The sequence below is a fragment of the Gadus morhua genome, chromosome 22 (assembly GCF_902167405.1).
Source record: "Gadus morhua chromosome 22, gadMor3.0, whole genome shotgun sequence".
Taxonomy (NCBI): domain Eukaryota; kingdom Metazoa; phylum Chordata; class Actinopteri; order Gadiformes; family Gadidae; genus Gadus; species Gadus morhua.
In genome coordinates this window covers 15,001,169-15,028,206 of record NC_044069.1, presented here as the reverse complement: position 1 = coordinate 15,028,206, position 27,038 = coordinate 15,001,169, and the positions used below count along the sequence as shown (strand labels likewise).

Sequence of the window (27,038 nt, the reverse complement as noted above, 5' to 3'; positions counted from 1 at the left end):
TGTGTGTGTGTGTGGGTGTGTGTGTGTGTGTGTGTGTGTGTGTGTGTGTGTATGTGTGTGTGTGTGTGTGTGTGTGGGTGGGTGTGTATAAACTTGTTGTTACCCTGTTTTTACTGATATATTCTCTTATTCATTGTATCTGGTATGTTTTGTTCTTTCACTGTGTTTTTAAATGTGCTCTACAAATAAACTTTACTTGACAGGTGCATAATATGACAAGCACAATTCAAAAGTTCTGCTTTGAACATGGGCAAAGGATGTTGTGAAGTGTCAGGGTGTAACAACCACAACAACACAAAAAGTGTCATTTCCTTCATAAATTAGAATTGTGTAGATACCGCCTAAATTGCAAATAAACGTTTGTAGATGCACATTCAGATAGATGTTATTCCAGAACAAACGTACAAATCAAATGTTGGCCTAAATTAAACGGAATTGACATTACAAACCCTCATGGGTGCCAGTGTCATACGTGGTTGGATTGTTAATTTGGCTCCATTGAAACCACCAATGCGAAACGCAAAACAATATGATCCCAACGCATGATCATAAACAATATGCTCTATTAAGTGTTGATGATGGCTTTTAGAAATGTCGTCACGGTAGTGTAATGTCATCTGGTCATCATCCATATTCGAGATGGATTTTTCCGACGTCACCGTGACGCTGGAAAGCAGGCGCCTCCCCAACAACATTTCCCCACAGCCGACGAAAACTCTGCCACATTGAAGAAGAAATAGGCGACCTGGCATCACATTTTCTCTCACTCCACTTTCTCCGGGGATTGTCACGGGATTTCAATGTTGAACCTGCTCTTTGTAAGTGGAAACTGAAGCTAAAACAAACGTATATAACTTGTGTGTGATGTTAACTGGTGACTGTTTCTTCTGTAAAAAAAAAAGCCCCACTATAGATATACGACATGTAAAAGTTAACGAGCTAACAGCTAACTAATGAAGCGCAACACAAGGCAACGCATAGAGGCTAAGGAGATGGCTAACAACAAGCTAACATGCTAACGTAGCCATGTTCACATGTAGGAAAAAACCTGCATATGACGCATTGTCATATATATTTTAAAGAGGCACATTAATGTAGGGGTGCTTCTTATCCATAATGTGTGTGGGTTCTCCAATCGATGAACCTAATAAAGAGTGTTGTTAGCGGAGCTAGCGGGCTATCGGTTCACCACGTTAGGGGGCTGTCATTTCCTGGAAGAATTATAGTAGTGGCATTAATCGGCATGGTATCATTGATGCATCGATTTCCACTTTATAACCTTGGGACATGTGTGTCGGGCTGTGTTCCGTGTTGGAATGTATTCAATGTTTTAAAACAACTGATGTCTTAACGATGAAGCGCCGTTGACAACAGCAGTGGCAACACCTAGCTAGCCGAGCCTATTGGCTAGCGTTAGCCCAGGGGCTCACTCGTTGTAGAGCACAGCCGTGTATAATGCATTCGGCTGATAATGCATTTAGGTGGGAAGAAACTCAAATGTAATCCATGTCTACGAGGAAATGCATACGATGCACATTATGTTGGATTATATGTGTGTTAACGTTTTGTCGACAGCTGTCCGCCTTCCGCCCTTTGTGTGAATCCTTTGACCCAACGCGTGGCTGACACATTTAGTTCAAAGCATTATGCTATATCACAGTCACGATCACGATAAGACGGCGTTTTCCTCCCTGTACACCCAAGTATGTAACACGCACTCTGAAGTTCCCACTGACCATGGGATGAATGGAAGCTAACATGTTGAAAACGCCATTGCCTTTGTTGTTGGCATCTGCTATATTCTTTCTCCAACTGATTCAGTCGGTCTTAAAGTCAACCCTGCAAAGTTTTCTCTGTAATTTAGTCTCTTGGTTTCCAAAAACAGAATACCCGTGCATTTAGTCTTGTGGGCTCAATTGAAATTGAGGAAATGCACTATGGGAGGAAGTTGACCAGAACAGCTGCGGCTGTGGAGTCCACGGTGCGTTCCCATGCCTCTGTTTGGTTTAATGACCCTCCAATGATGGTTTCAATTTGATCATTTTATAGTAGCGGTATTTGTAATTTATATGGTTGCCACTCCCACTGTGGTATCAGAATGAGACAACAAGTAACCGGTTAGGTAGTGTTGCATTCCAACGGATGAGCTACGTTTGGAGCCTTGGACATATTTGCTTTGGCGCTAGGCCGATCAATCAAAGTATTGATGGATCTGTATAAGCATGTGGTTGTCGTTCTTAAATAACATCCTCCATGATTTTAAACATGATACAATGAGCAGTGGCTTCAAACTTTTGTGTACTCCTTTTTGCAATCATCTTCATAGGTGCATAATGCAGCCTAGTCAATAGATTTAGTGTGGGTTAACTTGTATCTGGAAGTAGGTCATCCATGCCGGTGACCTGCTTCTTCATTGAAGCTGTTTAATACGCAATCTTTGGGCCTACTTTAGAAATTGCTATTCTCCAGTCTCCACAAAACTAACTCAACACAGCCTAAAGCCTTTAGCTAGGGAAGACAGACGCAACGAAAAACCTATAATTGTATCCGATTTGAATAAGTTGTTGCTTATGCATGCTTTGTGAATCTGGTGAAGGCCATTATTTGCATCTGATTGTTTGTTTATGGTTATAAACTCAATCATATTTTTTTTGCTCTGACTGTTATTATTGCTTTACTCACCCAGAAAAATAATCAATATTAAACGTCACAAAATATCTGTGTGTCATTGGTCATCAGATACAAACGCTAGCGTCACCGTTTCCAAAACATTGGTTAAACCACAGCATATTTGACTGTAAGGAAAGCACCGTGCACATGCAGGGTTTGTTTATCTCCCCTGCCTCTGGGTCCCTTGACAAAGCTGTTTGGCGAAGTGTACAGAGTCCTCTGCACATGCTAGTTAAGTTCTGAAGACCAACACAAGCAATAGGCAGCTCAGTGAACTGTTATTGACAACTACCAATGTCTACAGCACTGAAGCAGAAGTATTTGCCTCTTGCTGGAGGGATGCTGCAGATGTTAGCACATTGTCATTGTAGGTCCCTCTAAAGGTGGTAATCTGTATAAAATAAAGTAGAATTGATCTCTTAACCAGGAGACCTAATGTTGCAACAGTAGACCTAAATTAATCTGGCTGGGCATTTGACCTTTTTAAGTTCAACAAGTGACCAGTTTCGCTCTTTATGAACGCAATAAATAACAGCAAAGAACAAGTTCTCATCCTTGGTTACGGTAACTGTGAAAAATGAGCCTGGTTCATGGCAACATGATTACAAAGAGGTTTGGTTGGTGGGGGTGAGCTCCGTTGTAGTTCTCTGCCAGTTAGCCCATGCAAGCCACGGGGTTCCCCTGAGTGTTTTTAAAGGTAGGGCCATAGGGCTTGTTTCTCGGCAACTAAAGACGCATTCTATTTTCATTATGTGTTTTGTGCCTCTGGGTATCTGCTCATGGGGCCAATGGAGAACAACTTTGCTCGACCTAAGACTGCTAAACAGAAACATTAAGGACTATATCTAAATTCTGGAAATATAATTAGTTTTTTAAAAGATACAATTATAAATATTCAGTCATTTTTATATAAAACTGGTTTATAGATTGTGTGCATTGATTTCAAGATGGGCAAAGTCAGATATATGGCCATTGGAACTTGACATGTCCCCACTTTTCTGGGCCTTCACATGCTGGTTATGGTTCCTATAGTTCAGGTGTGGGCCATTTTTATTTCACAGAGGGCATTACTGACATAGAAAAGTAAGCAAAGGGCCCCATATTGCACAATTCAATTGAAACCTGAAACCCATAGTGCTTAATTATGTAAAATTACAGGAACTTTGTAGACCTGTCGAATTACTGTGTTGGATACGTCACCAGTAGGCAAGGCAACTTTATTTATTTAGCACTTTTCATATACGAGGCAGACTCAAAGTGCTTCAAATAGAAACATTGTCTTACTATAAAATAATGGATAAGTTAAAGAAAATGTATCTATTATTTCTCTACAATGCAAAAAAATGCATTGTATAGTAATACAATCAAAATGTATGCGTAGAAAATAAAGGCAAAGTAAAAAAAGCATTTTAGAAATTGCAATGTATTTAAGATTTAGCAGAAAGCTAAAGCAAACATAAAAGTCTTTAGTCTTGTTTTGAAAGTGGTCAGAGTTGGGGCAAGTCTTAAATCCTCAGAGTTGTAAGCAAAGTATTAGCATTTTATTCATGTCCCTACCATCATTTTGATATTATTCTTGTTAGATGTTGTGGCAAGCAAGCAAGGGAAAAACGCTTTTTAACAATTATTGTTTGGGGGGGAAAGGGACATATGCACTACGATTTATTATTTATTTCAGTGATGGGCTTTGTTAGAAATAACATTAATTATGAACTAAATAATATTCATAGCTCTGTAGTATGTCGTAATAATCATATGGTTTAATAAATTATAAGATTTAAGACATTTATAAGACGGGAGGTTAAAACACCTTTTGATTTCACAACTTGGAACTCACCCAACTTAACGATAGATGGATCCTTTAATAATCCTTTACAGGAAATTACAGTGTCACGATGACTGCTACTGTCTGCTTTACCAACAGTTACTCGGCTACAAACTAATTGACACCATGTCAAATTAGTCGGTGTGGGAGCATTTGGTCAAAAAGGACAGTATGGGCACTCGGTAGGCATAAGTTAAAAAAATGTCATGTTGTCTGCGATGCTCCATCAACTTTCATGTTTAAGCCCGATGGGCTTTTAGCACGAACGATCAGACCTTGCACCATGGCACACATCACAGCGTCATCCATTGGGACTCATTAAATTAAACCTAAAATCAAACCTCCGACTTGTTGTCTATCTACTATGCGACGCTGCCCGGCGTGGCCCTCCATGGCTCGTCTGGTGTGTCACCTGCTTTACATTAAAGCACTGCTGTAGAAGTCAAACTCGGTGGATCAGGTAGCAATGTTGTTTCCTTTTTATGGCAATCCATCACCCACAACAGCGCTTCTGTGTGACTTCTCTCTTTGGGGAATGGCGGTAGTCCTGGCCTGCATTTCATCAAAGCTTTGCACAAGTGTTCAAACCACGTATTTGTACTTTCATACCATGAAGAACATGTGTCCTTTGAAACTTTAAGGCTTCACTGAAGATCCGCCATAACCGAGTTTTGACTTGGACTGATGAGAGATCCGAAAGCCACTGACGTCCACGCAGCCATCCTACGAGATATCGTAGTTTTCCTTTTTGCTTTATTAAAATAACACTTTTTTTTACGAATTGCACCGCTTTAGAAATTAAAAAGGGAAAAAACGTTCAGTGGATTATTGAGGCGATTATGCAGCAGTCGGCCCCACCGGCTCCGTTTAAGGCAGGGAAAGATATACACTGTGACTGTCTTTTGTTGTTGATGATTTTTTCAATACGCTGTAACCGGTCTTACCGCTGGCTTTTCAGTATAACATCCCCTAATGGGAAAATGTTATTGAGCAGTACAGACTCAATGTCATCATCCGACACAGTAGTGCATTTTATAGATTTATTTTGGTTTTGCTTTCCTTTGAGGCCTTTGTGGCCCGGATTACGGCGGTCCGTGGGCCGGTTCCGTTCCTGTGGCCCTATGTTGCCCAGGTCTGTTTTGGAAGCTTCTTCTTTGAGGGGTTCCTGTTAGAAGATTGGGAAAGGTGTTTTTTTTCCCCAGTTTAATTTATTAATTAGCATTTTAGTACATTGTGTGAAATGACTGAACCACAAAATTGCACTAGGTGGCGGGGAAGCCTAAGGCCCCGTCCACACGAAGCCGATTTCATGGCGAAACCGCAAAGGTCTTGTACGGTTCGGCCTTCCGTCCACACGAAGCCGGCGAATCCGCTGACCGAAACCGCAAACTTCTAAAACAACCCTCGGAGGTGGTTTCAAATCTATCCGGCTTCGTTTTGGTTTCGTGTGGACGCCTGAAACCGACTGAAACCGCAAACCATGACGTCATCGCCCCACCCCTCGACCTCCTAGCCAATGGCTCTTAAGCCCGCGGAGTCTCAGAAATCACAACAAAAAAGATGATGGAGGACTACAAGCTTGTAATCGTTCTGCAGCATATCATGTCCCTTGTTGGGTTGCTAAGCCATTATTTATTGAGAATCTAGTTCGCCATCGTAGAAGAGCTGTTTGTTTGTGTTGTTAGTGGTTCGGGGGGCAGCCTTTATTCGCATGCTCGCCTCTTCTTCTTCTGGATTTGTGTACCAGAAGCAGCGCCTCTTATGGGCCTGGAATGTTTACTACAGCGTTTCTACAGATCTATCCGGTTTCGCTTGGCTTCGTCTTTACGGAGATACTTCGAAACCGGATAGATCGAAACCGTGACGGTTTCGCCCGTTTCGGCTTCGTGTGGACGGGGCCTAAGCCTCTCTCCGACGCCGCATTCAACAAATGCCCGTGCAGAGGGCTACACGTCCACATGCACCTTGCCTCTGGTGCCTTATTTCAGTAACTGTTATGAAATGGAAATGAGTACCAAATTGACGATCATATAAGAACAGAACATGGGTAAAAGCCAGCCACTTCCAATCACATTAAGCACGCCCGACTGATATACCTAGAAGCTGTCAAACAACATTTAAGAATTCATTACTCAAAAAGGTGGTTTTACTTCAACTTTCTGGAAATGGAATCTCTAACAGATGCAATGACATTGTTTGATATTTTCAGTTAGGGTTAGGAAAAGTGTAAATGGTCCATTTGTTTAAAGAAATGTTGATTACTTTTTTAGGCCAAACCGCTCAGCTCCATTAGAAGTTAAGCTGCTTCTGGTTTTTCTTATTGTTTACTAACAAAGCTACCATGTCTCGGATGTCATGTCACTACCTCAAAGTTAAATATACCTTCTATGAATACACATTATTCTTAGAATGCATTTGAATGTAGTAGACAATCTTAGTTGTTTTGGAGAATATGTAACCATGAGACCATGCACCCATTTTTATACAGTGAATTGGTCAATGAGTCACCATTTGGCACAGACTTTGTTGATGGTATATGCCACCATTCTGCAATTGAATAGCAAGCGCATGAGTTCGGCATCACTTGTAGTGCCTTTGGGATCGGCGTGTCTGCTAGATGCTGCTACAATGCTTGTCAGGTGGAACCATAGCAACTAGTAGTAATCAGATATCTCATTGTCACAACTGTTAACAGCAGACCGTAGAAGTTGTAGCCATAGGTAGGAAGTTAAAATCACAGGTTATTCAGCATCCATCCTCTTAACTGACAATTTAAGCTGGTCAACTTATTTAATTTTTTAATATCTTTTATGTTCGTTAAACATTCATGTATCTGGCACTGACAAACTCCTTCAGTACATAATGTCAAACTTGAAGGGTATGCTTGAGTTAAACAAGCTATAATATGTGTGTGCATGGGCGGTTGTAGCTCATAACCCAGACTCCTGAAATGTCACCTCCTGGTGTTTCTTCAGCTTGACTCTGTCAATATTATTACACGAGCGCCATGGCTTTCCCCCCTGATCATCTCATAAGGGACAATCACAGGCCCTGCAGGAAAACGTGTTGCTTCCCCAGAGATGTTCGTAGGTATGGCAACAGTTATTCCCCTGATGTTGTCAGATGGCAGAATCTCTGTCTCTGAAATGTCAGCGCGATTGATGCCTCTCAGCAGGTACTGGAGCAGACATTGTTCTGTTTACGGTCTCTACAGGAGCTGGCCGTCAGCCATCTATTATTGTTGGTTGCAGATATCGCTGCCATATATATTTCATATGGCTTTTTTGTACAGATATCATTGCTGAGATAGCCAAGCACAGCTAACCATATTACTCATAAGACGCTGAATTTGCGCATGGATAATGTCCAGTGTCTTGCAGACAAACTTGCTTAAAAGTCATCCACGAATAATCAGTTTACCCACAGGAACAACTTCAGAATATAGCGAGCAACAAAAGCAGTCAAATCGATGTTGTGAACGTTTTTATGAGTTATCTTTCACTCGATGTTCGTCTAATGGTGAAATGGGCAGGAGCTACGTTTAGATGGAGTCTACGTGGGCTCTGTTTGTAGATTAATATCGGATCTCTAGAATCTGCCCGTATGTGCATTTAGAGATTCTCTTTGAGCCAAATTTTCCCCCATTATCTCTGTTAAGAGCCACGACCTTCCATGGTTCTGACGCACACCATCCACATCGATGTTGACCATATACCTGGTCACCAAGACTTGGCTCTGCGCTCCATAAGAGGAGTTAACGTCATGGATATGATTTTGATCCAGATATCTAAGATAAGATAATAATGTTAAACAGAAGATAATACGGATTGGATACTGTAACTATATATTGTCGCACAAATCACAGACGCATACAAACTTTTAATGGTGAGCCGTTGGCAATGAAATATTACTTGGATTTCTTAAATATTTTAAATATAATGTTTACTCTTTTATAAATGTTGATCTACATATCCTCATAACTGTATGGCTTTAAGTTAACATTACTCTCCACACACCTATTCCCACCCCACCGGCGATCGGACCGTTTATTGGCAAAATAGAATGACGTTGATTGGACAATATGAAAATGGCAAATATCACCGAACTGTAGTTCTGATTAGGGTGAAGATTAGAGTGATACCCTATGGATCTCAACTCTATCTAATTATTAAAATCAAGTGTATACACTATACATAGTGTTCTCCATCCGAGGAGTTGGAAGAACGACCTGGAATAAGAGTTTGGTCACTGTGTAGGGCCTTTTGTACTCATCAAGCATTCCAATATGTTTTGTGAGATGAGCACAACTGGACACCTGCCAATCAAGATGGGACTGCAAAGAAATGCATCTATATCCGATTCAAAGAGGTCACTGAAGGGGCATTCTGGGGGCATAAGTGGCTGCATCGGTCTAAGTTCATCTGGAGATGTTTGTTGAGACAAGGAAGTAGTGTTTGTGGCTTGGCAATACAAATTGGAACAACAGTGCTTTACTTGGTTATGCAAATAAGGAATCTAAATCAGGACAATATTTAACTTCTCTGAGAATTCAATGACCTTCTCCCAAAGGCAATTGACAGACTCCAGTTGTCGATATCGATCCTTTGGGCTCACATTGACATTTACTAGGGAGAAATGAGTGAACTAAATGATGCCATTACAGAGTAAAGAGATGAGCAATAGGATCCTTTATTGACAGAATGCCGATCGGATTACATTCTAAGTCTGTATTATACAGATCTTTTTAGTTATTTATTTTTGTCCGCAAAAGGCACATTTTGGTCATTGGCTGATTGCTGCGTTGCATCTCCACTCAGTGATCCATTACAACCGGTGAGAATGTAATTCAAAAATGTGAATCATCCAACTCCTCCGGAATAGCTTGTGACACAACAATTATCTTGAGTCATCCTGCCTCTGCTGGATTTGATATGCAAATTCATGATTTTTTTTTTTTTATTTGATCAAATCACATTCTTTATCATTTCGAACGAAATCTGGCTTGAACCATTTGCCCATCACTAGTGTTATGGCGTCTGGTGTCTGCTGGAGCATTTTCTTTTTCAGGATTCTTTTATAACCTACTTGTTCCCACAGAATAGTTAGTTTGTGGTGGGGGGGACACAAAAGTCACTAGGGAAGTCCCTGGCATACCCTCAGATAATTCTGGAAGGACGTTAATATGGTGCAGTTTTTTCTGAATAATTAGGTGGAAAGACTTGTAAAGAAAGTTATGTTTCTAAACACAATTACACAATCTATTTATATGGTCGGTATCAAAACCAAAATTTGAAACATAATTGCATAGCCAAGTCTTTTATGTAGAAACACTGTCTTAAGGATTCTTCGCTCTGTTATTTACTTGAAGGACTTTTTTTTCAAATTCTAATCAAATATCAATGAGATATCTAACCTGTTTGGCTTGAACACTTTGACTCATTGAACAGAGTTTCTCGATTCTTACATCTGCCTTGCCTTTCTCCAGATATGGGCTTTCCTCCTCGTTCTCTCTTTTAAGCAACACAAGCCCGAATTCTCAGTCCTTTCCAGAAGATGACTGGCCCTTGTCACCCCTGGCCTCCCTGTAAGCGCTGCTCGAGGCATTTGATCGTCACACTCTTTATCTGTGCTCACACTGCACTGCAAAGCGGTGTGATAAGTGGGCTTTGCCATGTGCGTGTGCTGTCAAACTGCTGGGCGAAACACCTCAGGGATTGCTGTTTTTATCGCCGCCCTCTCCAGGCCCTCTTCGTGTTGATGAAAGCCAAACCTAAATAACCCAATGATCCCCTGTAGGCATGGTAGCCCTTAGTATGTGTTTTGTGTTGGAGAACAGTGAGGAGGTGAACCGGTTTCTGAGCATGTTGAGGACGCATGTCATTGCAGGCTTTACTTGCAAACACGGAAAACTCATGACGCATCCTGTTTTGTTGGATATATCTTGCACATATATCGGGTGTTTTATGTCTGGCACATAATAACTTTGCTATGTGTGCTGGAACAAGTAGGATGCGTTTATCGGCTGGATACTTTTTTACCATGATCCAAGGGAAGCCATCATTATGATAATACTATCGTTTGCTAACGATAAAACTCTTGTTTATTGGGAGCTGTGGAATGCTGACTGACAGGCCTCAGGAATTTAGTAAATGTGGATGTGCATATATTTGCTGTGGTATAAACTACAAGTCTAAGTTGAGAGCTAGAGAATTGGGCTGGTTTAACCACTAAACATATGTTTATCCCAGTTTTAGAAACGTATGTTAAAATATGATGCTAGTGTGTCAGCTTATTAGACCATGCTATATACGTTTTTTTTGCATGCCAATACTTTTTATAGATATTTATTTCATCCATATGAAATGTTTTGTTATGCCCCCATTGCGTTGCATAAACTTCATTCAATTAGCATTTGTAATTATTCTCTCTTGTAAAAGCAAATGGCCAGCGGCTTGTTAATGGATCATTTTGCTCAAACTCGAGGCTGAAAGTCCAGTTTGCCCATTCCCTTCTCCTTATTTCTAGCGGAGAGATCCATAGTTGATCTATTGCTTTTTTTGCGCTTCTACCTACACAGACTGGCTGTTTTTGTACGTCTTCAAGGACTTGGACAAATATACACGTCGAAACCAACGCTTTTATTATTTCACGGCAACGACCACATGGCTGAGTCAGACAGTCTGCCTACGGTTCCACCGTGTTGCAGGTAAACACAGACGGGAACTCTGTGAATTGCATCCAATTATGTGGGCTGCATGTTATATTTTTTTAGTGGAGCTCATTACAATCCCTCTTTTGTGTGTATGTATAGCAGAGTAACTTTGGTTCAAGTGGACTATCTCTCAGGCCATGCACATGGTTTCCCTAGCATGCTTGACAAATCTATTCTTTCCACCTTCTTTGAAAAGGGGATGAAGTCACACCTGTTCTCTGACTGTCTCACAATGAGCAGGACGCTTCTGAGAACTCCTTCAGCAGTTCCAGGAGCCGTTCCCAGTATCGCCTGCCTGCTTGGAATTTAGTAAACAAAGTGTAAAGGCACCTCCTCTGACTCAGAGAATCACATTCATCCCGAGGCGTGTGTGTGTATATGAGAAACAGCCTGGCTGAATGGGCATCTGCCTTGCGGCTCCCCGTTTGGGCTCCAGCCTGCTGTTCTAAACACTGGTCATGTCTGAACATGCCTTGGCTTGAAAGTGTCATTTTGTGGATGCATTGTGGATTGTATCCCAGGACTCGCTTTATTTTCTAAGGAGTAAACGCTCAGCGGCAGGGCCTTCTGAATTTGTAAGGGCATGTGTGACATGCTGTTCGCCGACAGCATTAGTCAGGGGCTTGTTGTGATCGCGCAAGCTCCTGGGTGTCTAGCCTGTTACATTCGGTAACCTTTTTGAGCATGTGAATATGTGCAACAAAACCTATCTGCTTTGTCCTATCTTCTGTGACGCTGCTGCTCCCGAGTCCTGTGTGGAAACCGTCAAGGGTCTAGGATTGAAAGGAGGGGGTTCCACGCTGCTTTGTGTCTTAGAACAATGACCACTCTTACAGGAGATCCAACCACCCGGCCCTGTAACAGCATTGACGTCACAGTGGGAAACCAGCTGGGCATTGGCGCAGGTATGCAGTGGCTTTATCTGAACTACTCTGCTCCCATGTCGTTTTTTTATTAGGGCCCTTTTCATAAGGGACTCTTTTTCAAAATAATGACCTTACCCCTGTTTAGAAACGCAAACGGTCATGTGTTGTTCACAAGTCACTGAGGCAGCATAGAAAAACAAAAAAAGAATAAAAAGATTGCAAATAGCTTCAAAAGTAGCATGTCCCCAATCTCTGAAAGGAATTCAAAGTGCCATATGGTTTTCATCGCCCTTTTCAGAAATCCATCCTTAGGTGTCAAACTTTGAAAAGCAACCCACGTTTTTGACATTGTTTCTGTGCTGCTTATGATGTGCGTTTTGGCAAGGTGTCTGGTGTTTCTTTGCTGTTTGTTTCTCTTTTAAATGGTGTTGCGTTTGTACATGTGGACAGGCTTCTCATTTCCTGTCCCTTACGGCAGTTTTCAAACTTAATTATTATCTGTTGGCTATTTAGTAGGGATTTACAGATTGTGAAGTTCTGGGCCGATACCGATGTTTAAAATAGGGATGCACCGAATTGAAAATTCTTGGCCACAACCAAATATATTGAAAGAGTTGGCCGAAAGCCGAAACCCAATACTGAATGTGGCTTTTGATGTTTTTCATTAATTTTGCTTAATTTTTCACCATTGCAAAAATCAAAAAATGATGTCCTTTATAAACTTTGCTTTTCAATAAAAAAAATCTGCAATTTAAAAAGATTTATTTAATGCTGATCGTTTTCTAACATCCCAGAAGACCTTATAGCAAGAATATAAGAAAAACATAACTTTAAATAAATGAGTAAAACAAAATATTTTTATTTACGCGCATTTCACATAAATGCCTGTCACTTGGGAGGCGAACCCCGCACGCAGAAACTCAAGACTGACACGCTACCTCCACTCTCACGGAGACACAATGCACAACGGTACCCATTGTCTGCATAAGGTCCAACAAGGACGATTAAATAGCGAATACCCTCTGAAAACCTGTATCACTCATCAAGAATATTCTCAGGCAATGGAAAGGGATCGGCTCCAAAAGAGCCGCTGTCGGAGAGACCCCTGTAAGTTAAGGGCTCTGAGGTCTACGGGAACTAGGGCCCGACCGATTTATCGGCCTGCCGATTTTAATCGGCCGATTATAGCCTTTTTGAAAAGCATCGGCCAAAAAGACGCCGATTACAACCGATTTTTTTTTAATTTTTTTTTTTTTATAAATGTTATTGCGCTTAGTATCCTGCAGATTGCGCTCCTACTCGCCTTGCTAACTAACAACTTTAGCTGGTGTAAAAAAGAGGAGATTGAATTTTACCGTACAACATAAAAGCACGCTCGCTCAGGCAGCTGCGCGCTCACCTCACCAATGTACACAAGACGCGTTGTTTGAGCATGTTGTGCCTGTTTTTCTTTAGGTCCCAGGCCATGTTAATTTGTTATACTGTAGACTCTAACGGTGAGACCATACTGCTCAGCACGCACGTGTTAGTCACTGCTCACGAGCGCAGCACATTGGGAGTTATTTATTTATTTTACATTTTACATTGCACTCATTTTTGACTTTAAATGTATTCTAAAACACCCAAAGGTTCTGCATTCAATTCACATATTCGTCAAAAGTGTTTAAAGTATATTTAAGGTATCAAAAACTGTTTTATCTGCTTTTTTTTTTGTTTTTTGTAATCGTAATTTTTCTCCGAAAATAATCGGCATCGGCACTCAAAAATCAATATCGGTCGGGCCCTAACGGAAACACCCAGTAATGGTGACGCCATTGTCAAAGGATGGGCTAAGAAGCTGCGCACGCCGATGTAACCCGATAGACTTGGCTGAAAACCTGTTCCCGACCAGGTTTAGTTGAGAGCATAAGTCACCATGGTGATACAGCGACCCTAAAAGAGATCGACTTTCGTGTCGCAGCTAACCTAGGCTTTGAGCGCAACATACCTCGCTAACCCACTAATCGAGGTTCGTAGTACAGGGCACGCATGTTGTCCGGGGTGTTTTGATTTCAGGTGATGGATCAAGCTTGATGTGCTGAAAGTCTTCGTAGATGTTCCCCCTCTAGAAAGTTCAGCAGAACAATGTCTGCAAACGGCCTTATTGGCTTCGTTTTCCAAAACTTTAAAATGCTTCCACACTGCCGACATGTTTGCTGAATTAAGTGTGCGCAGATTTTTTTCCTCTCTACTTGGTATTTAGTTAACAGGTGCACTCGGCTCTTTTTTCATCTCTGTGTATTGTCATTAAGTTGTTTACAAACTTGCGTGCGGCTCTTTTTAAATCTCTTTTGATGAGGCGCACCCGGCTCATTCCACACTGGTTGCTCCTTCAGCCGAAACCGTAAATTATGTTTTGGTCCATTTCCGGCCGAACATCTTCAGTGGCCGAATTTTCGGTGCATCCCTAGTTTAACATAACAATTTGGCCAATAGCCGATACCGATGTTTTTTTGTTATTAATTCCACCTTTTGTGCCAGGGAAACAAACCCTAACCCCCCACGCACGCACGCACGCACACAGACACGCACCCCGTATACACGCACACACAATGACACAGGGAGTTTTATGATTTGTGTGAAATCAATCTGTTGATTTCAACAACTGCGCCATCAAAATTATTTCAACGTGGGCTTAGGCAGATGGGCCTACATGCGCCGAAAAACAGATCTCTATTTATTTTACTGAACACAGACTGCATGACGGTGAACTAGACACGTCTTTCGCATATGGAAACTATGGCCAAAAAAATAACTTCACATGGTGTCTTTTTCAGTGTTTCCCCTATATGCACCTAGCAGCGGCGGTGCGCTTCATATCAGGTCAATTCACATACTTGTGAGTAAAGCATATAAACGGAGAGGAGAGCTCCTTATCTCTTTAAAAAAACTAATGTTATATTATTTTGCACTACGGACCTTTCATATATATTTAAACGGAGAGGAACTTCCGTAAAGTTGGAAATAAATTGGCAGATTCTGAGTTTGTTGTTCATTAGATCAGTGAAACATCGTTGCCACTCAATTGAGTGTAGTAACCTAGAGAACCAGCTACTACATTGTTTTCATCCAAACGAGCTGTCTTTAGTGAATGGTGAATTGTATTGGCTTTTATGAGCTGTCGGCTTTCATCCGCGAGCTTAGTGACCGTTTGCAAAGTGCAAAACTGAAAACGACCACAATGGTAAAATTCGCCATTATTGACTCTAGAGCCCCAAAACTCGTTCCATAGAGGCATGGCCTCTTTATGGTCCAACTACAACCTTCAGTTTTGAAAAATATGACTCTTATTTTTGATTTTTGATTTAGGAACAATTTCAGTAGCGTAGCCATTATTGACTCTAGAGCCCCAAAACTTGTTCAATAGAGGCATGGCCTCTTTATGGTCCTACTACAACCTAGTGATGGGGAGAGGGGAGGGAGTGGGAAGTTGCATTGGTTGGAGGTTTACTGTATAGGGTGGTTGTTGATATAATATATTTTTTGTTAAAAAATTGTTTTGAAGATTATACTTGTCATATGTTCACTCTATCCATATTTCCCCTGCTCATTACTGTGCACAAATGCACTCTATGTACACCCTACTGGTGCCGGCAGACACATAGAAACCTCCCGGCAGGGTGCGCTTTGCGAGCAGAAAAATAAATTGCGAGCACAAGAGGAAGCATTAAGCATGTAAACATCGGCCACTGCCATCGGTGAATGGCATTATCTTATACAAACTCTTGTAAGGGATGCAAACTGTCTAATGTGGTAGCCAACAGCTGTCATAGTGTCCTGGTTCCACATGATTTTGGTCACATTGGGTTTATTTCCGATCTTAACATGCACTGGTCATGTTAATAGAAACTAGGGATGGGCAACGGTCATCAAATAGTCGAATAGTAATGAATGTGACTATCGTTATTTATCACACGGCTTTTCCCCATGCTGTTGTACGTTCCGTTCACTTGCATGGGCCTTCACAACTTCTGGTTGTGAATAATGTCTTGATAATTCACCGTTGCTAATAGGGATGCAAATTATCGAGTAATTCATTAATCGATAGTTGTTTCATCTTATCAATCGATGATCGATTAATTGATAAGCAGCAATTCTTCTGAGAAGCTGAATTTCCTTCTGAATGTGACACATTTAGGTGGTAATTCAACAAAGTCGTTTAGTTGTTGTACTTTAAAATACTTCCACATATTGTGCATTTGGCGTCTTTGTCGTCATTAACCAACTAAAAGTGGCTCCATACTGCACTCCGTTTTGCCCTCTTCATCGCTGAATCCGAATACTTAGTGCATACTATTTCTGTTCAGTGTCTACTACTTGACGGTACTACACTTCACAGTGTAGTACGGTCTACAGCTATGCGTAGAACGCCTCCGAACACTTCCGAACATCGCCGAAACTCCACCGGATCTTTGGAGATGACGTATCTCCCCTCAGATGCCGGCAAAATTACCTTGATAAGTTACCTGTTTTCCGTCTTGTCATCGTTGCTATTAAATTAAAAATGTCTCTTTTTACTTAATTACTTACTCTACTATTTTACTCTTTTTTCTTTTCTTTTTTTTTTCTCTTTTTTTCGCCGCTTTCTAAAACGTCTTTCTGGTGGTGTCGGGTCAGCCATCTCTTCTTCGTTCGTTACCAGACTCCGGTTGCATTGTGGGATAGCGTAGTGAACTCCGTGGTTTACTTTGGCGGTAGTACGCATTCGGAAACGTCTTCCGTACTACACAATGCGTACTGAGCATTCGGACGCGCTATATTTTTGGCGTACTACAAAATGCATACTATATAGTAGTCAAGTATGAGTATTCAGATTCAGGTCCCGCTTTTCGTTTGTCTTGTCCTGCTTCGCTTGTGTTCCCGCTTGTGTTCCCGCGTGTGCGTCAAGTACGTCTGGCGTCAAGCGCGCCCTCACGTGGACGGGTGGGGAATTACGGGTTAAAAACGCGATTAATTTCAAGTAATTTATTTTAATCGAGTAATCTCTTAACGACAATTAATCGATAATCGATTAATTGTTTGCATCCCTAGTTGCTAAGCATATAATGACCGCTGTCAAGGAAAGTTTGTTATTTTTTTTCTATCGTATCACTCCGGAAGTAGTCCGGTAACTTATCAACCCCAGCATCCTCAGTTGCTAAGCGACGTCAACGTCTTTGGTGTACTATTTCTCTGCTGATGAACACTACGAATGCTGGTAACAAATAAATTGTAAAAAGACACACCGTGTGAAGTTATTTTTTCAGATTAATTTCATGCAAATCATAAAAGCCTCCCCTTGTCATTGTGTGTGCGTGCGTGCGTGGGGGGGTTCTTGATTGACCGATTTTCGAATATTATTCGAATACTTCTCATCGGATATCGAATAGTATTTTTGCCTGAAATACACATCCCTAATAGAAACCCTGGGTTTATATTAATGGCACTCTAGACCTGGACTAAGAACATGCTTAAGCTTCTACCTAACTTTTAATTATTATTATTTTTTACCCCTGGTTGCCCAACAGACCTGAAAGAAAATTAGCACATGCTTGCAATGAAAGGGAAGTTACATGGTTTGGTTAAGCTGTTATTCTGTCAACAGTTTTGTCATTTTTGGTCACTCATTGTCAAACTTTTGAGTTCTGAGGTTTGCAATGGAATTCAAAGTTTGAGCTGCTGAATTCATGTGGAAGCCACATGAAAAACGTTCAGGCTATTCAGTTTTGGATGGGCAATAGTAACAGTTTTGGGACTTTTGGAACGGTTTGTAACAAATTGTAATAGGCAGTTTTCTTCTTTAGGGTTGAGACGGCTTGTCTACTCCCCGATTGCAGCAATCACTTTGAAAGGGCAAGCCTTCACTGTGACTCATCTGTGTGTGTTGCCCACTTATTCTCAACTCTTATCACATGTTTGTATTTCTATGTCCTTTTTGTTCTGAGATGCCCCGATTACTTATCCTCCTCTAGTTCCGTTCCTCTGTTCTTTCACATCTCTCCTCTTCTAAGCCCCCTGACCTCTGATTTAAATGTTGTTAAAATATGTTGTTTACGTGTAGGCTCAAGAGCTCGTTGCCAAGTCCTGCAGCACTTTTTGAAGCTGCAATCAAAAACACTTGAATATCGTGCCCTACCATTTCAGTGCTCGACAATCTCTCAACAAATATAAAGGTGTTGCTTTGCAAGGGATGCAACATTTTATCGGCGGCATATCTTTATCAAGATGGCATTCGCCGATTGGCAATGTTTGTTTTCTCCATTTTGAAAATTGATGTTCCACAAAATATTTTTTTGTCATGTGAAGGAAGGATATATCTGCTTATTCATAGATGGTCTGAAGGTAGAAAGTCGGAAAGCCAAAGCTGTTCTTTTTTATAATTGTCTCTTTGTTACCCTGTCACAAAAAGGGAATAAATGACAACAGCAAAAATAAACTTCTGCTATTGGCCAGATTGTACACATTGGTATCGACAAAGAATTTCTCAATCGGTGCATCCCTACAAACTATGATTTTTAGTATTTATAATGGCATTACATATAAGGGGTGACATTGTTCAAGATCGGGCTATCCTAACTTCCATGTTCGTAAATACATGAAGGCGCTGGATGTGGAAGCCCCCGTGTGCGTGTGGTGCGTGTGCGTGTGTGTGTGTGTGTGACTTCTGTGAGAGGCCAGCTGATTGGGGCCCGCTCTCACGCCCCCACCCCCTCCACTCGCTGCTCTTGCAGCTCCTCGCCAGGGGAACACGTGACGAGAAGCAGGGCATCAGGGGAACTCTCCGGGCCGCTGCCGAGGCCTCCGCGTTCACTTATTGACCTTTCTCCCAGTTTAGAACACACACACGGCTTTATGCAGCTCAAGTTGTCGTTTCTTAGAATCTCAAGGGTACATCCAGTCGACTATCCTTGCCTGTGTTGGCGTACGTGGTGTTTCCCAGGGAGTTTCTCAAACGGCCTGTGTCTCTGTCTGTCTTGTCTGCGTGTGTGTGTGCGTGCCTGGTCAGTTTGTGGCGTGGCTTTTCATCCTGCTCATACGATGAGCAGTAGATGTATGACATGGGTGTGGAAAGTTACCATGAGTTTAATGTGTATTAGTGACTGTATTAGGCTGGACGTGAACATGTTGAAGGATGATACACTTTATTGAGTAACGTTATATTGAGTACATTGAAAGTAGTGTTCTCGGGTTCAAGGTAACATTGTGTTGAACACGCAACACACTGAAAGTACTGTACACAGACTTCACATGATCGGGTTACCACACTGAAGGCCACAGACTAGTGCAAGGCCTGTTGTGTGTTGCATTTCCTGTGTGACAGTCCATGCAATGTTATTGAATGTTCTTCAGCAAAGCAAATTGTTGTCTCCCCACGTACTGCCGTACAGTTTCATTCTGGTGTTATGATACTGCAGTGTCTGTTGGCCAATTTGCATGATTTGCGTTCCTGACGGCAAAGAAGGAAGTTGGATGCAGGCCCCAGCTGCCATTCACCACAGTTCAGCCGACTATGAGCCAATAGCAAGCCCCGGCCTGTGTCATGGTTCCCCTTTTCATCCGGCCACAATCTCTGCTCACTCGTTCTGCTGTGAAGATCAGTGTGAATAGCTAAGCACATACAACCTTTATGTAATTTGACACATTTGTTAAGCTATCAACTCGTCTAAATTTCCCAAAACGTTGGTTGGTTGAGCCACGGAGCAGACGCTTTTAGCAGGAGATACGAGGCCTTCAGACTGATGCGGTAATAGCAAGGCTTTTGTGCTGACTGCATGGTTAGTCATGCTAATACGGCTTATCCACAGGTGGGTGACGGGGCTGTCATCGGGCCGTTAGCATCCGCAAATGTGAACTGATGCATGTTCATGAAACCATTAGTAACCATAATGTGTTTTTGTCCCCTCCATTTAGCTCACACATTATCTTAGTTATTACTTGTCACTGGCTGTAGAAGGCCGGCTCCACCCCGGTTACCAAAGCTGACTTGTTGTTATCAGGTCGGCCAAACTGTCATTGTGGAGAGGCATCCTAGGATTGGCTTCTGGTGCTTTTGTTGTTACCGCACTATTTAGTGGTGTCTTCTGGTGACTGTTGGCACCTGTTGACACAGGCCAAGATAATGTATTTTTCAGCTATTTTGTGTGTGTGTCAGCCAGCCATCACAGACATGGTAATTAAAGGGGACCTCCTCGCGCCACTCAAGACATGAGCCGCTTGAGCCGGTGGCATGGACAGCTGCAGCTCTGCCACCATGAAAGACTGAGCGAGAGAGCAAAGAAAGCAGGGTTGAGTGGAGAGGGAGAGCGGGGTGGATTACCTTGCCAATTTGGAACCATGGTGACTAAGGGAGATGCCCTGCACAAAAGCTAGGGTTTTGTACTAGAGCATGGCACACAGTGACTAGGGGGGTTGATGTAAAAGTAAGAAGGCTGCTGTGTTAGAAGCCGAGCCCTGTTTGATCCAGCCTCGTCCAAGAATCTCATGGTGTTATGGCAACTAAATGAAAGAGAATCGTGTGTAAAGTCTAAGGGAAAATGGTGATTGAGTGAAGTTGAGATGGGATTGCTGGGGGAGTGGAGGGGGGGCACAGTTCGGAACGTTTCAAAGAGGTGAAAGTGTGGACCATGAGACTTTGAAATGCTTTGAAGCCATGCCCACCCTGTAATCCTCAACCTGTGACCGCTGGCTGTGACGCTGTGCTAAAGTCCAAGCCATTTCACTTCACTCATTCATTCCCCTTTACCTCCGTTCCCTTCTACTACCTTGCATGTGTTGTCCTAGTGAGAGCCAATCCTCTTCACCGCTCCCCATCACACGCCTCCCTCCCTCCCTCCCTCCCACCCACCCACCCACCCACCCACACACACCCACACACGCACGCACGTACGTCTGCTTGCTCTCCCTCCCTCCCGCTCTGCCTTGAGATGGTTCCAGCCAGTTTGCGGCGGCTGCGTTTAGACTGGCCCTCCTGGCACAGGCTGACTGACTGCTCTCCGGCTACTTTAGAGACCAGACATTACAGGATTTCTGAGGCCTGTTTGTGTGTCCTGTGAGGGATTTGTATTTATTTAGTTTTTGCTTGTCTCTGTATTTGGTGACAGGGGGTTCTTTGATGGGGTGATGTAACCTGGGGATTGTTGTCACGGCAGGGAATGCTCTCTAAGGGGTCACGTGTGACATTACTGTCTGTGATTTAAGCTTTGAAAAATAATAAAATAAAACACTACTTAGTTCGCCTAAACTCAATCTGCTTAAGACGAGGCATGTCTGTGTGACCGCTTATTCTGCAGCTGTAGGTGTGGTTATTTTGAACTCGATGTAGGCAATTCCTCAACTTTTTATGAGGTTTATTTACTAACTAATTAAACTGCTCCATTGTATAAACTTTTATTTTTGGTTTCGTTTAGATAGGACTTGGACTTTGTCCTAGTCATTTAGCTAATAATTGTCTCGGTGATCATTTGGATGGTGCCGATAAACTCCTGTTAAAAGAAAAAAAAAAAAAAAGCCTACCACTTTTCAAGGAAAAGCTTAATTAAGTAGAAATGTCAAATGAAAATGCTTGGAAATGTTATTTGTTGACTCAATCCTGTCTTTCTCCTTCTTTGCAGTGTTTCTGTGTTGATTTGGGCCGTACCTTTATGGCGTTTGTGAGTGTCAGCGGAGAATTCTGCCAGGCTCAGCACCTCTCCTTCGTGGACAAGTGAATCGGCCGCCCCCCAAGGGACTACGCTACCCAGAAGCCACCCTGAATACCAGCAGTGGGAAACCCTGACTCTTCCAAAGACCCACTGGGATACCGCGTAGTCCTTGGCCAGACTGCCCTGCTCTATCCCCGCCATAAAGAGAAATCTTTGAGTTCTGCTTTCTTCTCAAACAGCCAATCACAAACAACTCTCCTGAATGGGGTAAACTGATTGGATGACTCCTGGATAGTCTCCCCGTCTGTTTTTATTTATTTTTTATTTAAGTTTTTTTTTTCATTTTGTACAAGCAACACCCCATTGTGGACTAGGCCATCCATTTTGTCTCTACTGCCTTTGTACATCAACCATCCTGTAGTTGTGCACCTGTTGTCCTCCTCACCTCATTTTCCTCATTTTTTTTTCTAATTATTTTTTCTAAAAGAAACAAAAATACAGACACCTACTAGGAAGTCCTTGCTGACATCTGAGCCAAAAGTCACCTTCGTTTTTGTAAAGAGCATTGTATTGTAATTGTTTTTTAAGCCGTCTCGCCAACATGAATCGCCCCGCTGCAGTTGAGATCACGTACGAGTGCATGAAGTTCCTCATCACCCACAACCCCACCAACGCCACTCTCAACAAGTTCACAGAGGTACGGCCCCGCACCTCTCTGCCCGTCTCATTTGTGGGTTATGTCCCACATTTAGTATTGCACTGACCCGCTCGTCTCTGTCTCTCCTCGTGTCTTTCCCAGGAGCTGAAGAAGTTTGAGGTGAACACTCTGGTTAGAGTATGCGACGCCACCTATGACAAGGCTCCGGTAGAGAAGGAGGGGATCCAGGTCCTGGTAAGAACGGACATGTGTCCACTTTGTCCTTCCTGTCTATACTAGCGATCCCTCAAAATGTCCCATGAGCTCATACAACCCAGACCTCAATACATGGGTTTATGTGAAATGATCACGTCATTAGAAGTACCTAGATAAAATACCGTATTGATAATAAAAATGCAATACTACAGTATACATTCGTTAGCCGACCTTGTAGAAGACGTCAAACATTCTGACGAAACAGTGAGAAATCCTTTTGGATTCTTCAATTCCTTGTAATTTCAAGAATCTGTCAAAAGTACGATTTACTGGCGAGGAAACGGGTTGTCGAAATACAGACTAACAGACTGCCTCAGGGAGAGTCCTCAAGACAAGACACTCGCAGGTCACGGTTGAGGTAATGTTGTGACTTCCACTTACTTCAACCGTCCCACCGTTCATCCCAACGCAGGACTGGCCCTTTGACGATGGCGCGCCACCTCCCACCCAGATTGTCGACGACTGGCTCAACCTGCTAAAGACCAAGTTCCGCGAGGAGCCGGGCTGCTGCATCGCTGTACACTGTGTGGCCGGGCTTGGACGGTGAGTGGTGGGCCCACGCACGGGGTCCTCACCTGTCGGTGCCGCTCTGCGAGCCAATGACATGTATTCCTCAGTGCTCGTTTAGCGTTTAGTCGGGTCACCTTGCTTCAGACGGCACGTGGGCTTTGGCCCAAATGAGTCATCTTCCTCCACTCAAGTGATTTTCTAGAGGCTCATACATGAGGTGATTCATTTTTTTTTTTATTCAAGTATTCCCTGTATGATGTTCCCTTCAAGTTGAGTCATCCCAGCTCCAATGGCCGCCAAGGCAAAGTCCAGCGAGGACTATATACTTTGCATCGATCCATTTATTTGATAATCACCTGTAGGCGAATATTTTAATCCTTATCCTCAAGCTCACTAGCCAAATCCACCCCAACAACCACCTCCACTCCCCTTGGCTTGGATGCCCTGTCTGTGAGCTCAGACTAGTGTCTACGGGAAATGGCAGAGTGTGTGTCACCCTTGATTAGGGACAGGTGATTCATTCCTGCTCTCCGGGGATTAGACTTCTCCTATTCACCTGACTGTGCGCATGCCTCTTTCTTCCTATTGGGTCAACAGCCGGATTAGTCATCTTCTTCAAGGTTTGACCGGTTACTCTTGGATTTGAACAGAAGGCAAATTGTGCTGAACGCTTGTGTCACTTTCTGCTTACTTGTGACCAGGGGGAATTTGGGTTGTTTATCGTTCCAATTTTAGTTTTTCCAAATTGATGCACAAACTACTGCATTTACAGCAGACCTTGTCAAACATAAGCCATTTTCTCTTGATAAGTGGAAGAGTGAGCTTTTATTTTGGTTGGAACTTGAAACTATAGAAGATAAGCTTTTGAAGATTGATCATGCACATTAAGATTATATCCAGATTCGTCTACTTGAGAACTGATTTTCAATTCGGAATAACATTAGTAACCAAGGATACACAATACCAGCACAAACTGAAAAATCTTTTTGCGGTTACTTGCAACCAAAAATATTGTGCAGCCGTGTTGTGCACGGAGTTGTCTGTTCTGACGGACTCACAAAAGGCCCATCCCCCACCCCAAGCTATCTAACTCTCACATTCCATAAACGGGGTAATTCCAAATGCTGGTCAAACTGGGGCTGCTGCGTGATCTCTTCAACACGCATGCACACTCTTTCGCAACATGCAACACAAACTATCTTTACATGCAGAGTTGTTGCACGCCTTTCACCCCCGCACTAGCCTGCATTCTCTTTGGTTTTGAGCAGCGTTGGCTGTGCCTGCAGTTTCTTTCATTTGTTGTTGTTTTTCCACAATTTTCCGAATATTTCCCACGCCTTCCTTATTTTTTTTTTTTACACTCTTCATGGAAGACACCTTTCACACGCACTGACCCTCATGCATGCGCTTGGTTAAAAGATGTGTGCTCTGTCAGCACTTAGATGAGACCTGACCCATCTTCTTCTTTCTTCTCTCTCTTTCTACCTACTCCACCTCATTTTGGTGAGAACGTTTTCTTACTGTAACTTATCGCTCGTTCCCATGTGTGCGAGCGGGGCCCGGGGTGTGAGTTCAGCCGCTCAGCAGGGTAGCGGTGAACTGATGCACACCCCTGCTGATTTCCCAGGCTCATTTCCCAGGTTGATATACCTACCCTCCACCCCCTCTTACTCGCCCCCTCTCTCCTTATAACGACCATGTGAACACTGGCATTTGACTCTTCTACGACTCTTGCACTCTCACTCACTGTTGCCGCATTTTTTTCTCTTCACCCACTGCTACCCTCCTTAAGTTCTGCTGTTTGACCTACGTGTGTCTCTCTTTCAGAGCTCCAGTCTTGGTGGCCCTAGCCCTAATCGAGTGCGGGATGAAGTATGAGGATGCCGTGCAATTCATAAGGCTGTAAGTATAGTCTCTGCATACAAAATGGCCACCTCAGACACTAGCAGATTGTGTGCAGAATTGTGTAACCGGTGGTGCTTTTGATTGTGCTGGGCGATGCCATCGGTTGACGTTTTTCGCTCTCTCCCTCTCTCCCTTTAACTCTCCCTCTCAGGAAGAGACGTGGAGCCTTCAACTCCAAACAGCTTCTTTACCTCGAGAAATACAGGCCCAAGATGCGTCTGCGGTTCAAGGATGCCAACGGCCACAACTGCTGTGTGCAGTAGGCTCTTTACTGTCACGCGCAGCACTATGCGCACAGCTAGTGGGGGAAACGATTCCAACAAAGGGGAGATAAAATTTAAAGAGAAAGCTCTATTGGTAATTATTGTGATGATTTATTACTGAGTCTCATGGTTAATTGATCACGGAAGTGAGCGAGTGATCCATCGAATTGACGAATTCAAATGCAGAGATCCACCAGCCGAACCAACCAATGAATGAGTAGGTCAAAGGTCAAAGCACACAGATGGGCCCGCCTCCCAGTTCCTAGCGCTCAATCAGGGGCTACAATTTGTTAAACTATCACTCAGATTATCTTTTTGCATTATTTTTTAAGGTTTAATCATGGGATTTTTTTGATATTTTTGTGTTTATTGTAATTTTCTTCATAACTCTCACGTTCACAACTTTTACAATGGTGTTGTAAGAACATGTAAAATGATTTTTTTCAATCCCAACAACTGCGATGAATGGCCCAAGGGTATACACCTTCTTGAAATATTTTTAAACATTTAGCACAAAATATAACAGTTTGGTATTTGTGTTATTTCTGCACACAAAACAATATCAACTGACAATGCAGTAACGTTCTCCCCGGCCTCACTCGATCACTCAGTTTCAGTTTAGGGGTATTAGTTTTAAATGTGTCCACTGTATTTATTCACTGGCTTTGATTAGTATGGCAGACTAGAGTTTGACTGGGGTAAGGACACTCTGTTATTCATTGTATTTTTTTAATTTTATTTCTTTTTCCTCTAGAGCCATGTTTTATTTTTCACTTTTTAATCTCACGGGAGTGCAATAAACAGTCCACCTCAGAAAAGACAACCAGATGTCGGGCAGTCCTAGATGCATGCACACATACTCACAACCAACCAGTTGAACACACATGAAGAACCATGGCGATCATTACAACCGGTACTCCTCCCCCCCTGCCCCGCCCAGCACCACTTGCCCTCCCAACTGCTTGGGTTGCTTCTCCGTTAAATGGGTTTACAAAAGGACTTCCCTCGTCGTTGCAGGATTAAATAGAGGAGAGCCTACTTCCAACTGTTAACCCTTACTCTGAAGGAAAGAGGTGGTAAAGAAAGAAAATGGTCATTTTGTTTTATCTTTGTACCCATTTCGAAGACATCCCCAATTCATATTGGTTCTTAAAAGATAATAAATTGAAATAAAAAAATGTCCCAACATTGTTTTTATAACACACCTGACGGTTGGCCACCTTACTGGATCTATTGGTTTATTTTGGGAGTGTACGTTTGTTTTCGAAAGGGTGTGTATCATGCCAAAGCCTGTTTTTAGATGGGATAACCTGAAACGAAGACGAAGTTGCCACGTTAATATTGCTGAACTTTTATTTTACTAATGACTGTATGAATTAAATAATAGTAACTTTTAAAATAGTTACTATCTATACTGTCCAACCCAACTGCTCGTCCTACAATTCCAACAATTCTTCAATGTTTTGATAAAAGTTAAATATTATAATAGATACCTGTTGCTGGGAAATGGATGACATCTAAGAGCACCACAGTTTTCTATGACAAACATTGTGAAAATGTTAGCTTTGCTTTTTACTTTAAACGCAAAACTGACTTGCATTATAGGCCTACCTACAGGTAGTCTATATCTACAACCTGCGATGTATAGTGAACCATGGCCCTTGGTTTTATCTGGATATCGGGCGCCCTCTGCCGTATTTTCTTAGTATTTTTAA

At 42.5% G+C, this 27,038-nt stretch overlaps 1 protein-coding gene across 1 annotated transcript; it reads left to right on the top strand.

The window, feature by feature from the left end:
• Positions 1 to 664: 664 nt before the first annotated feature.
• Positions 665 to 26,527, top strand: ptp4a2b (protein tyrosine phosphatase 4A2b). Its single transcript, XM_030347514.1, has 7 exons — positions 665 to 818; positions 21,703 to 21,999; positions 22,321 to 22,429; positions 22,532 to 22,624; positions 23,058 to 23,188; positions 24,983 to 25,057; positions 25,212 to 26,527. Exons 2-7 carry the CDS (start codon positions 21,995 to 21,997, stop codon positions 25,321 to 25,323), a joined length of 525 nt encoding a protein of 174 aa, XP_030203374.1. The 5' UTR covers positions 665 to 818; positions 21,703 to 21,994; the 3' UTR covers positions 25,324 to 26,527.
• The last annotated feature ends 511 nt before the right edge of the window (positions 26,528 to 27,038 follow it).

Coding starts and splice junctions, on each gene's coding strand:
- ptp4a2b (XM_030347514.1), top strand. Junction 22,430..22,531: donor CTCTCAACAAGTTCACAGAG/GTACGGCCCCGC, acceptor TGTCTTTCCCAG/GAGCTGAAGAAGTTTGAGGT. Junction 23,189..24,982: donor TGTGTGGCCGGGCTTGGACG/GTGAGTGGTGGG, acceptor TCTCTCTTTCAG/AGCTCCAGTCTTGGTGGCCC.